At 56.7% G+C, this 12,142-nt stretch overlaps 1 protein-coding gene across 15 annotated transcripts in view; it reads right to left on the reverse strand.

Moving 5' to 3' along the window:
* The window catches only part of WNK2 (WNK lysine deficient protein kinase 2), a 108,935-nt gene that overhangs the window by 29,650 nt on the left and 67,143 nt on the right, over positions 1 to 12,142 (reverse strand). For 6 of the 15 annotated variants that reach the window (XM_057498418.1, XM_057498419.1, XM_057498414.1 and 3 more), the window contains 8 exons: positions 8,503 to 9,293; positions 8,134 to 8,203; positions 6,511 to 6,549; positions 6,135 to 6,214; positions 5,355 to 6,040; positions 2,995 to 3,209; positions 2,012 to 2,200; positions 1,210 to 1,308 (listed from right to left, as the gene is read on the reverse strand). In XM_057498418.1, coding sequence (XP_057354401.1) covers positions 1,210 to 1,308; positions 2,012 to 2,200; positions 2,995 to 3,209; positions 5,355 to 6,040; positions 6,135 to 6,214; positions 6,511 to 6,549; positions 8,134 to 8,203; positions 8,503 to 9,293 — 2,169 coding nt within the window. Of the gene's footprint in view, positions 1 to 1,209; positions 1,309 to 2,011; positions 2,201 to 2,994; positions 3,210 to 5,354; positions 6,041 to 6,134; positions 6,218 to 6,510; positions 6,550 to 8,133; positions 8,204 to 8,502; positions 9,294 to 12,142 lie in introns of all 15 variants that reach the window. The other 9 variants (XM_057498415.1, XM_057498413.1, XM_057498417.1 and 6 more) reach the window with 7 other exon arrangements.

Here is a 12,142-nt window from a genome sequence, read left to right on the forward strand (position 1 = left end):
TCTCTGCAATTGAGAAAAGTGGGAAACACAGCAAGTAAAGTGCTCCATCCAGAGAGGAGGCTGGGAGGGCCGGGCTGGAGGAGGCAGAGAAGAGGCTGGGAGGGCCGGGTTCAGGGGAGGCAGAGAGGAGGCCAGGAGGGCCAGGCTGGGGGGAGGCAGAGAGGAGGCCGGGAGGGCTGGGCTGGAGGAGGCGGAGAGAAGGCCAGGAGGACCGGGTCCAGGGGAGGCAGAAAGGAGGCCGGGAGGGCCAGGCTGCAGGGAGGCAGAGAGCCAGGAGGGCCAGGCTGGAGGAGGCAGAGAGGAGGCTGGGAGGTCCAGGCTGGAGGAGGTGGAGAGGAGGCCAGGAAGGCCGGGTTCTGGGGAGGCAGAGAGGAGGTTGGGAGGGCCGGGTTCTGGGGGGGCGGAGAGGAGGGTAGGAGTGCTGGGCTGGGAGGAGTCAGAGTGAGGCCGGAGGGCCAGGCTGGGAGGAGGTGGAGAAGAAGCCCGGAGTGCTGGGCTTGGGGGAGTCAGAGTGGAGGCCGGCAGGGCTGGGCTGGGGGAAGGCAGAGAGGAGGCCAGGAGAGCTGTGTAGGGAGAACCTGGCAAGACCAGGGAACTCCCAGGAACCAGGATGAACCCAAGGGGACCAGAGGGAAAAGGGCAGGGGGATCCCAGCTGGAGCACGTTCTCAGCATTTCCACGTGCAGGGGTGGGACGGGTTAAGAGCACTGACATGGCCTTCATACAGTAACACCCTCCAGTGACTGCAGAACTGTCCCAGCTTGCTACATGCATGTCTTCAAAGTCCAGACACCAAGCCTCTAGGGAAGGCGGGGCTGCCTTTGTTGTTGCTGTAACTGTGGACAGTGGACGTGTATATTTGCCACAATTGCAACAGAAATAAAATCACATCCAACATAAGAAAAAATTAAACTAAGGCCAAGAGAAACAGAGAGCACCGTGGGGCATGAGGGCAGAGCGGGCAAGGCTCAGGTGGGCGAGCACTGCACATGCTTTTGGAGCCCGGGCCCCAAGCCGAGAGCATGCACTGGCTGGCGCTTTCTGGGGCCAGGAGGGCAGGTGCAGACAGGGTCCCGTTTCTGACATAAACAGGTAACTTCAGTGGGGTAAGGGAGGCTTCCTACAAAACGTGTGGAAGGAAATGAAGATAGGGAAGGGTAGGGGAGAAACCAAGGGCCAGGAGATGATAAAATACAAACAAATACAGACAGATGGACACAGACACGGGTCCACTGAGGAATCGAGCGCGAGGTTTGCTACTAGACTTATACGTCAGCCTCTCAGACGTTGGGTGGTAAACCGTCCAGCCTGCAAATGAATATAGAGGGAAGAAAACAGAGAGAGAGGCATCAAGTACAGTGTCTGGGATTCCTGCTACACACCACCAGCCGCATCAGCCTCGTCACTTAGCATCCGCAGCTTCACGTGGCCCAGCCTGGAGGACCGTGGCCACTGACCGCGTGATGGGAGGCAGCGTTGCAGTGGAACAGACATGGACCCTGGGACAGCGTGCAGGGTGGGGGGCAGGGGCGGACGCTGTCAGCGGTCCCTGAGACTGCTCTGGACAGAGCAGCAGGGTACAGCACCTCATCGCAGCAGCTGCACCCACGGCAGTGGTGATAGGCACTTCCTCCTCAAGGCCCAACTCCCAGCTCAGAGCTGTGCCCTCGTCCCCCCAGCCAGCCTTCCTGACGGAGGACCCATGTTCTGCAGGCCACATGGCCAGATGTCTAGGGCCTGGCAACTGGCACAGAACACACATCTGACCTCTTCACGGTCGTGGCGTGGCGCGTTCCCCAGGCTGGCGCTACAAGGCACACCTCCCTGAGAGCGGCTTACAGCCTTACAGCAAGATTCGTGGTGGGTGGGCCATCCACTCTTCATTCAGAGGCTATGTCTACCACGTTTCTTTAAGAAGCTGTCAGCAGCCCCTGCTGCCACTCACGTCCCCTCTACACCACAGGGGCCCTGCTTGCTAGCACATGCTCCAGACGGGCAAGCCGGGAATCACCTTGGCCATGCGCTCCGCCTCCATCAGCGGCTAAGCCGGGGCAGATGTCCGCACACAGAGAGGCCCGCACGGAGCAAGGCTGCTGGGTCTGTATTGCCTTCCCACTGGGGTCTGAAGCTGCTGTGGGCCCCGCCCCAGCTTGGGCAGGGTCCTTAGCAGAAGGGGCTCTGCTGCAGTCTGACAAGTGACCTGGGGGCAGAAGGTGACAGGCACGCTGAGGCACTGCAGGACAACCCAGCCAGCACAGGGCGAAACCTGACCTCCTGCCCTTTTCTGGGTGACCTTGGGGAAGTCAAGTCCTTGCAGGAAATGGGCGTGTGGCCGAACACCCATGTGGGGGTGTCAGGAAGGTTAAAGAAAATGACCACAGTCTCTACCAACTGCCAAGGCGATGCCACTGTGGTGGAAGTCGCACAGCATGTATCGGGAGGCCCACTTGGGCCCAAGTGGGCAGTGCACTTCCTCACACTGATCAGGCTCCCATTAGCTTTAGGAAATAGCATTGTGTAATTTATGTAATTCTTGCAATTCATGGACTTGGACCCTGCAGGTCACCCACTGAGAGGGGTGCTCATGGTCAGCTCACTCCTGGCCCACGCAGGGGTTTCAGCCTGCTGGATCTCAGCCTGAGTGCAGGGGCTCAGGGCCATGGCTAACAGGCCTAGGAGTCCAAACCATCCTCCCCTTCCCCTGAAGGCAGCCACTCGATATCCCCCTCCACAGGTGACACTCACCTGAGAATCGGGGCCCCAAGAAGAAGCCCCTGGCCCAGGAAGCACCCTGGGAGGAGAAGGTGGGTGAAAGGGCCCCCCAGCAGGCCTGCCCCACCAGCCTTCCCTCTGGGCAGAGGCCCTGGCCTTCCACACCTGCCGGCTCCCCCTCCAGTGAAGGCAAATTCCAGAAGCCTCTTCCAGGGCTGGGTGTCTGCCCCCGCATGCCCTGCTCCTGCCCCAGCCCCCCCCGCCAAGAAGGAGCCAGCCAACCTGTGCTGGAGGCCACAGCCTTGAGCTGCTGTACCAGTGGGGTCAGCAGCTTGCCGGCCTTCAGCTTGCTCCTGCTGCTCTTCCTCCGACGTCCGACGGGGGGCGCTGTGCGGAAGAGGCCCAGGTCTGGCGGCAGCGGCTTGCCCAGGCGGCGGTACAGGGCCTCCACCTCCTGCTTCTGCTGGCTCTGCAGCTCAGAGATCTCCCTCAGGTGCCTGAGGGAGGGGAGAGGGGAACAGGTGGGCATCCCAGGCGTTTCCAGCACGCGGCTACTCCAGGAGGGCGGTGGTGGGTTGGGCTTGAGGGGTGGGGAGCACCTGCAGCCCAGCCTGGGGAGATGGGCCACTTGCAGGAACACAGAGACACTTAACTGTCGCTTTGTTTTCCCCTAAGCCAAGCGGGGGCTACGGCCATGAACACACCCAGTGACAGAACTGCATGCAGGCTGGCCTGGGAACAGTGAGTTACTGGGCATCGAGACTCACAACACTGCTGTGCTGGGAGTTGGGGGGACAACTACACCCATCCACACTACAACACAAACCCTATGATAGACACAACGGAGGAGACGCAGTCATAGCCCAGCCTGAAGGCTGCCAGAAGTGTTCCTTCCAGGGAGGGGACACTGCTGAGGAGCAAGTGAACAAGGTACTAGCTGCCAGCCAGGGCCTGGGGCACCACCTGGCAGCCGCCAAGACCCTGGGCGTGGAATGGAGGCTGACAGGTGGACTCGCTGGCTGTGGGCAAGGGAAGTTTCTAGAACAAGCCAGGGAAGGGCTTCCTGGTCCCTGTCGGCCCCCTGTGGAGACTCGGCTGATGCTCCCCTGCCTGCCAACCCTCCTGCCACTGCCTGGCCAACAGCCGATGCCAGGCCCTCAGCCGACTCTGGTGGGTCCTGGTCACCTGGGCCAGAGGCTCATGCCCTCTGCCTCCCCCACAGGGGCAGCCTGTCCCACCATGCCCAGGTAGGAAATGTGTTTTTAAGGTTGGACAAGGCAGCAGGTCCTAATTATACCTCTTGCATCTTCAACAGCTGCTACCTTTGTTTTAGAAAAATAACTCTCAACAGTAAACCGCTGATGCATGAGATCAGCCCTGACTGGCTGTGACATTCTGAGGTGCAATGGTGGAAGGGATGCATCCCACTCAGGAGGGTATGGGGGAGACCACTCTCCCACTCCCACCCCAAAGCCCAGCCTAGTGCTGCCCCTTGGCTGACTTGGGCATCACCAAGCCAAGGCCCGGGGGCTCTGAGAGCCACAAAGGCTCAGGGCGGCCCTTGGGTGCCCACATGGTGCCCAAGGGGTGTGATACAAGCCACAGCCCTCCTATCCAGCAGGACCAAGTCCCTCATTTCAGGACCAAATCTCCCCACCCCCTTCTAAACTGCCCCTTTCCCACTTTGCTCACCTCCTTCCCACCACTGGACATCGCCTAGACTCACTCCTTTCCCTCCTCCTGGCCCTTGCCCCAGGTCCGCAGGTCCCCAGACTACAGGCCCCGCCCCTTCCAGCCTGCAGGCACTGCCAGGCCAATGCGTCGCCCTGCAGGCCCCCTGGAACCACAGCAGCCTCCGTGGGTTCTCTAGTACCCAGACCCCTCCTGGTCCCTGCATGGCTCCCCTCCCTGTGCAGGGCAGCAGTGCCTGTGCCCCCGTGCCTCTGTGTTCCTGTTGACTGCAGGCCCCCAGGGTATCCCCCAAGGGACAGTGGACAGACCAGTCCCACTACCCCGGAAGGGCCCCTCTCATGCTACCAGTGGCCCTTCCCCACCCAGCCCTGTGCTGTCCGGGTACCAGGAGGAGGGGGCTACAAAGATCCTGCAAGTCCCCAGCGAGGGGGCACCATGTGGGTCCCCAGGCCGTACCAACAGCCCCATGGAGGGACCAGAGGGAGGAAGGGCACCAGTCCTTGCTCTGCACCTGCCATCTCTGGGCCAGTCTGGCCAGCTCCCAGCTAGAGGTCACTCCTTTCCAAGAACACCAGCCTCTCCTCCTCAGTACCTACACTGTGTGCCCATCCTGAAGATTTCCGTGGGCAGCTGCATCTTGGTGTCCCCAACCACAGTTGGGCAAGTGATATTTGCTGGGGAGAGTGCCAGGGTGAGGAAGGTGGGGACTGTCCTGCTCAGAGCCACAGATGGGACCAGGGACCCAGCCAATAGGTGGCAGGGACATGGCCTCTGTCCTGTCACCCAGCCCAAGCAGATCCACATGGACATGGTGGGAATGGGCCTGAGCTGCCCACACTTCTGGACTCATGGCCTGGACCCCACAGCCCGCCTGCTGGTCATGTGGACGTGGCGGGAATGGGCCTGAGCTGTCCACGCTCCCCGACACTGGCCAGTCCTACAGAACCTACTTCTCTCGCAGGCTCTGCAGCTCCTTCCTGATGTCAGCATCCTCCATCTCTGAGTCATTGTCACTGCTGATGTAGGACGACTGGGAGTGGAATGAGGTCACACTGATGGTGGGGACCTTCACACCTGTCCTGCTAGGCGACTCTGGGCCAGGGGAGCATGTCCCTGCGGACCTGTGCAGGAAGGCTCCGGCCTTCTTCATGAAGTCGCTGGCCACACCACCACCGCTGCTGGGCAGGGAGGTGTGCTTCTGCATGGGAGGCCTCCTGCGTGGGCGCTCATCCCCGGAGTCGCTGGACACGGGCTCACCCACACCGACCTCAATGGAGGAGGCCGTCTGTGCCCGCCGCACAGCTAGCTGCATATCAGGACTATGGGGGGCCTCATCCAGGTACACATCAGGTGGGGCCGAGTACCGTAGGCTGTGGGGGGAGGCCAGGGTCCACTCATCCTGGGTGCTGACCACCGAGAACCGGCCCACAGTTTTGGCTGGCGAGCTGCTGCCCTGCTGCCCTGGCTGAGGGGACCCCAAGGCCAGAGCACCCTGCAGCCGAGGGTGACCGGACTGGCTGCCCTCAGTCAGTGTCCCCAGGAAGCTCTGCATTGGCTCAGCTGAGGTTTCCCCAGGGACCCTGCCGCTCCAGACTGTGGGCTCCAGATGTGCAGGGACGGCAGAGGCGGTGGTGGCCTTGGGAAACAGTGGAAAGGAAAAGATTCCACAAGAACACCAGCAGAGAGCAAACCCCTACTGGCCAAGTGTTCCATCGGAGAAAACTCCTTACCTGGGGGGCGCTGGGTGCCGCACGTGAATGGGAGGCCACTTGTCCTCCATCAGAGCCCAGCGTGTGGCTCAAAGACAATGCTGCTGTAGGAACATCAGAATCGTCGTTACTTGGGCGGCTGCAGGGACCAAGGCAGGGATGGCGGGAGGCCCAGCTGATGGCAGTGGGAGAGCAGTCAGCGGGAGGGAGAGGCAGCTGGCAGTGAGGACCCGAGTGTGTGCCCGTAGCAGGTAGGAAAACTAAAAACACCCCTTTCCATCCTAACCCCACCATTTCACAAGAGGCACCCCATGACCCAGGGATGGGAGGTGTTAGCCTGACACCACTTGGGTCCCTGCAGGCACCTGCTCCAGACCCTCAGAGGTCCTCTACACACCTGATGGCATCCTGACGGCATCACCTGTCTCACCTGCATCTCTACACACAGAAGAGTATCACTCTGTCTCACCTGCCATCCCTATTGGCTGATGACCATCACCTGTCTCAGTTGCCATCTCTGCTCACCTGATGGCATCACCCTGTACTGTCATCTCTGCTCACCTGATGGCGTCACCCTGTACTGTCATCTCTGCACACCTGATGATGTCACCCTATATTGTCATCTTTACATACCTGTCTCTCCCTGACATCTGATAATAAAGGCTCTATGACGTCCTGATCAGTAGGGCTGGTCCCTAACCCTGCTTCTCCAGTGTCTAGGAAGGGTCCCTGTCATCTGAGGTTGCCTCAGTCTCACATCCCACAATGGGGACACATGGTGATATTTCTGACCTGCTTTCCCAGGACTGCTTTTGTGTGGGAGGCTGGCCTGAGCTGAGTCCCACGCGTGACAAAAGCAAGCTGTGGGCAGGCCAGGGCTGTATCAGTCCCAAGGTGGGCAGACAAGCCACAGCAGGGAGCCAACAGGCCTCAGCAAGGTCATAGGGCTGCCCCTTGCAGCTCCTAGGGACACCCAGAGCCATCAGCATGCACCCCCAAGTCCATGGGCAATGCCTGGTGCCCCTCCTCACAGGCTGCAGGGTGTCATCCAACTTGTCATTTCCACCTGCAAGAACCAGCCACACTCCCAACAGTACTCCGTTTTGGGAATACTCTACCAGAGAAGTTTACCTTTTCAGACTAGAACCCACTTCCTTACAGCCACCCAGGAGGTCTGCACTGGGAGGAGGAGACCCCGGGGGATCCAGGCTTGCAGGCCTTGATGCTGCCCACAGTGCACACTCACCCAAGGGCAGAGGGGCCGAGGCAGGCACCTCCTCCCACACGGCCTTGCCTCCTCCCTCCCGCAGCGTGCTCCTGCTGCACCGGGACCCTCACCTTCCCCAGGCAGACACCAGGGGCCACAGCACCCAACCCCACCCCTCCAGGTGCAGCGTCTACAATGACTGCAGCGCCCTGGGTCCAGCCAGAGTCCAGTGGGCTCTGCAAGCTGGGGGTCATGCCTGCTGCCACCACACACCCAGGGTCCTGCTGCAATGGCAGCTGAATCCTTACCTTGCTAATCCCCCAAGAAACTCCTGCACCTTAGGAGGTCAGACCAACTCTCTTAGGCTGAGACACTGGTATTCAGGTGGTCAGATGTGCACCAGAGCAGGAGCTCACCCAGAATGGCACAATACTCAGGTGCACAGAGGAAGTCCCCTCTCAGGACCTTCACAGATGACCCCAACCCTGCACTCTGTGCAAAGTTAACTGCAAGCATCATGTACCTTCTAAAGAAATGCAGGGCTGGGGAATGCCTACCAGAGAGCATTAAGAGCACTGGGGGGTTTGAATGAGCCTGACTCCCACTTGCAAGACAGAGGACTTCTTGGGCTATGCATATGTGGTTTGGGCTAGACCTCATTGGGCTTTAAGTAAGGCATCATGATGGGCTCTGGCCACATCAGGTCCACCTAAGATGGTGCAGGGGTGAAGGGTGGAGATGCAGAATGTTCTGGAACAAGGGAGGCTGGCGACACCTCAAGAGCAACAGGGACGGGGACCTGGGGCTCATTACCTGTCACTGGTGAGGATGTGGCCTGCATCAAATTGGCCCCTAACTCATGGGCTGTTTCTGACTTTTCCAACTGGAGGAAGACACAGAAGGGAAAGAGCCATGAGCCTCACATTGACATCTCTGTGGCTAAACTGGGCTTCTCCCCAGGCCACTCCACACAGGGCCCAATCCTGGGCTCCATACATGCTGGTCCACCCAGCTGGGTCCTGCCCCTGCACACACATGCCCCAAGTTCCCAAACAAATCACTTGTTGCAAACACATGTATGCAGGTGGGGCGCAGGGCTGAGGCCAGACATCCTGCAACACTGGGACACCTGCCTACCTGGGCTTGCCCCGAACAGAGCCTGTGGGCAAGGATGGCACTCACCGAGGGCTGGGGCAGCAGGGCCTGGTCCCCGACAGAGGGTTCCATGTGGGGCTGTTCCCCTCTCTGGGTCTCCAAGGCCAAGTCGCGGTCGCCTGCCTCCATGGGGGTCCCAGCCAAGGCTGAGGACATGGGCACATGCTCCTGGTAGAGCAGAGTCCGCAGCTTCTCATCCAGGCTTTTGATGGTGCTGTCCACAAAGCCCACCCTGGGGGGCAGCCCTTCCCCATCCGACTCCAAAGCCGAGGGAGGCTGGGGCAGGGCAGTGGGCCCCAGTGGGGGACTGGGGAGCTGGGGGACAGCCAGGCTGATAGCTCCCACTGCAGCGGGAAGCGGGGGGAGGGGCTGGCCCAGGGCAAGCTGAGCGGCTGGAGCTGGCAGGAGGACCCCCTGGGTGCTGGCCTCCCTGGCTGAGGCAGGCTCCCCGAGTCCTGTGGGGTGGGGGGAGACCTCCAGAGGTGGGGCACAAGGTCTTCGCTCCACACCCAGGGATGGGGTGGCACGCTGGGTGTCCTGAGTCTCTGCCAGTGGCTGGGGGGTCTCGTGTTCACTGGCCATTGCCTGAGGGGTCCTCAGGACCCCTGCCTGCACACCCATTGCTGGCTCTGGCTTGCGGCTGGCAGCTGGTGTAGCCACGTCCTGAGGCAGAGCAGTCACAGGAGGGGGGGATGGCACGGAAGGGGCTGGTGCATCACCAGGGGGGTCCCTGGGGCCCGGCTGGCTCGTTAGCTGTGGACCGGTGGGGAAGACAGGTTTTTCGCTCAAGGACAGCTGGTCTTTACAGGGCACCGTATCTAGAAGAAATAGGGAAGATGTCTCTGCACCAGCCGACTCTAGTCCTATTTAGCTGGCTATCCACCAGCCAAAAAAGTGACCTCTCGGAGCTGGCAACATCCCGCACACCAGCCTCCCCAGACATCTCCGTGGTCTTGAGGCCACCAGCTTCCCGCGTCTGGCCACCGGCCCCTCCCACTGCCCTGGCTCACTCACTCCTCCCTCTGCTCTTCCCTCAGCTCCTGGATCTGGACACCAGGTGGGAGGTGGCAGGCGGCACTTCCCAAGTGGCTGGGCCTTAGAGCCCACCTCTCTTTACATAAAAAGGCAAAAATAAAAAACCTTTCTGTTTTTGAAAACACAAACACATATAGCAAAGAAAAGCTTACAAAAGGATAAGATTAAAAGGAAAGTGCCAGCCCCTCAACCCCAAGCCCTGCACACTTGCAATGGCTGCTTTCTGCACAGCAGGCCCTGCACTACATGGCCTGGCTAAGCTCTGCCTAATTTGAGCGCTCGCCACTGGACTCTTTCCTGCCTGGCTTCTCTGAAACCCTGTCTAGGACATGTCCACGTGGTGCATCTGTAAATGGCTCTGCCCCACAACTCTCCCACCACCGCACCATGGGGCTGAGCACCTGGCTTGCTGCCAGCTGCGCTCTGAGCGATACCAATGCAGTGTGTGTGCACTGGCTGGGTGTAGCCAGGACTGGGGGTTCTGGTCAGCAGGTCCTCACCTTCAGGAGTAGACACCAGCCAGCTACCCAAAGCAAGGTGCCAGTTCCTCCCAATGCAGCCTCTGAGCACTCTGGGCTTGCTGCCCTCCCCAAGGCATCCTGGGGCTGCTACCAGATCTTAGTGTGATTTTGTTTTTTTGTTTTGTTATACCAAGAACACACAACATGCTCTAAAGAGCTGCCCTCTTGAAATTGTAGGTGCACAACCCCATACTGTCACCTAGAGGTGTAATGTCGGACAGCCAGCCTCTAAAACTCATTCACCCTGTTGGAACCCGACACTGGGAACAGCTCCCCAACCCCCACCCTGGACCCGCCCTTTACTCTCTGCTTCTGCATCTGACACCTCCAGGGACCTCATATAAGTGGAGTGGCAAGTATTTTGTCTTTTTGTGACTGACTTATTTCACTGAGCATAGAGTCCTCCAGGTCCATCCATGTTGTCACAAATGGTAATAATTCCTTCTTTTTAAAGGCTGAATAATATTCCACTCTGAGTAGAAATCATACCTTCTTTATCCACTCATTTGTCGATGGGCACAGGTTGTTTCCCTGTCTTGGTTACTGTGAATGACACATGGGGGTGCAGCTACCTCTTCAAGATCATGACTTCATTTCCTTTGGATAAATACCCAGAATGGGATGCTAGATGATATGGTATTTCTACTTTAAATTTTTTGAGCAACCTCCATATTGTTTTCCATGGTGGTCATACCATTTTACATTCCCACCAACAGAGCACAAGAGTTCCCTTTTCTCCATATCCTCACCAGCAATTGACTTTTTTTTTGATACTAGCCATCCTGACAGGTATGAGGAGATATCTCATTGGGTTCTGATTTGCATTTCCCTGATTGGTGATGCTGAGTACCTTTTCATTACCTATTGGCCATCTGTATGTCTTCTTTGGAAACATGTCTATTCATTTATTTGATTACTTGGAGGTGTGGTTTTTGTTTGTTTGTTTGTTTGCTATTGAGCTGTATGAGTTCCTTAACATATTTTAGTTATTAACTCCTTATCAGACATATGATTTACAAATATTTTCTCCCATTCTGTAGGATGCCTTTTTATTTTGTTGTTTCTGTTGCTGTGCAGAAGTTTTTGGTTTGATACTTACAATTTTTGCTTTTGTTCCTTCCGTTTTTAGTGCCATATCCAAAAAATCATTGCCAAGATCAACCTCAAGGAGATTTTCCCCCCATGTTTTTCTCTATGAGTTTTATGGCACCGAGTCTTATGTTGAAGTTGGTAGTCCATTTTGAGTTGATATTTGTGAGTGGCATGAGATAGGGGTCCAATTTCATTCTTCTACCTGTGGATGTCCAGTTTTCCCAGAACCATTTTATGAAGAGACTTTCACCATGGCATCATGTACTTGGCATTCTATGGTTAGTTGACCATCGAAGCATAGGTATATTTCTGAGCTTTGTTCCATTTGTCTGTGTCCGGTTTTTAGGCTAATACCATCCTGTTGTGATTACTACAGCTTTGTAATGTAGTTTGAAATCAGGAAATTATATGCCCCCAACTGTTCTTTCTCAAGATTACTTTAGCTATTTGGGGTCTTTTGTGATTCCATATGAATATTAGGATTTCTATGAGAAACGGCATTGGAATTTTGATACGGATGACACTGAAGCTTTAGATTGCTCTGAGTAGTATGGCCAGTTTAATGATATTAATTCTTCCCATCCATGAACATGAAATACTATCCCATTTATTTCAATGTCTTTCGTCAATGTCTCATAGCTTTCAGGTCTTTCATCTCCCTGGTGGAATTTACTCCGAAGTGTGTTATTGTTTTTCTTGCTATTGTAAACTTACCTTTCATTTTCTTGTTAGTATACAGAAATGCAGCTTATTACTGCATGTTGTTTCTGTATCTGGCAACATCACTGAGTTCATTTATTAGTTGTAACAATTTTTTGGTGGAGTCTTTAAGGTTTTCAGTGCATTAGATTAAGTCATCTGCAGAGACAATTTTACTTATTCCTTTCCAATTTAGATGTCTTTTATTTCTTTTTCTTGCCTAACTGCTGTGGCCAGGACTTCCAAGATTATGTTGAATAGAAGTGATGAGGGTGGACATCCTTCTCTTGGTCTAAATCTAAGAGAAAATGCTTTCAAAT

This window comes from Manis pentadactyla, chromosome 3 (assembly GCF_030020395.1).
Source record: "Manis pentadactyla isolate mManPen7 chromosome 3, mManPen7.hap1, whole genome shotgun sequence".
In the NCBI taxonomy this organism is placed as follows: Eukaryota; Metazoa; Chordata; class Mammalia; order Pholidota; family Manidae; genus Manis; species Manis pentadactyla.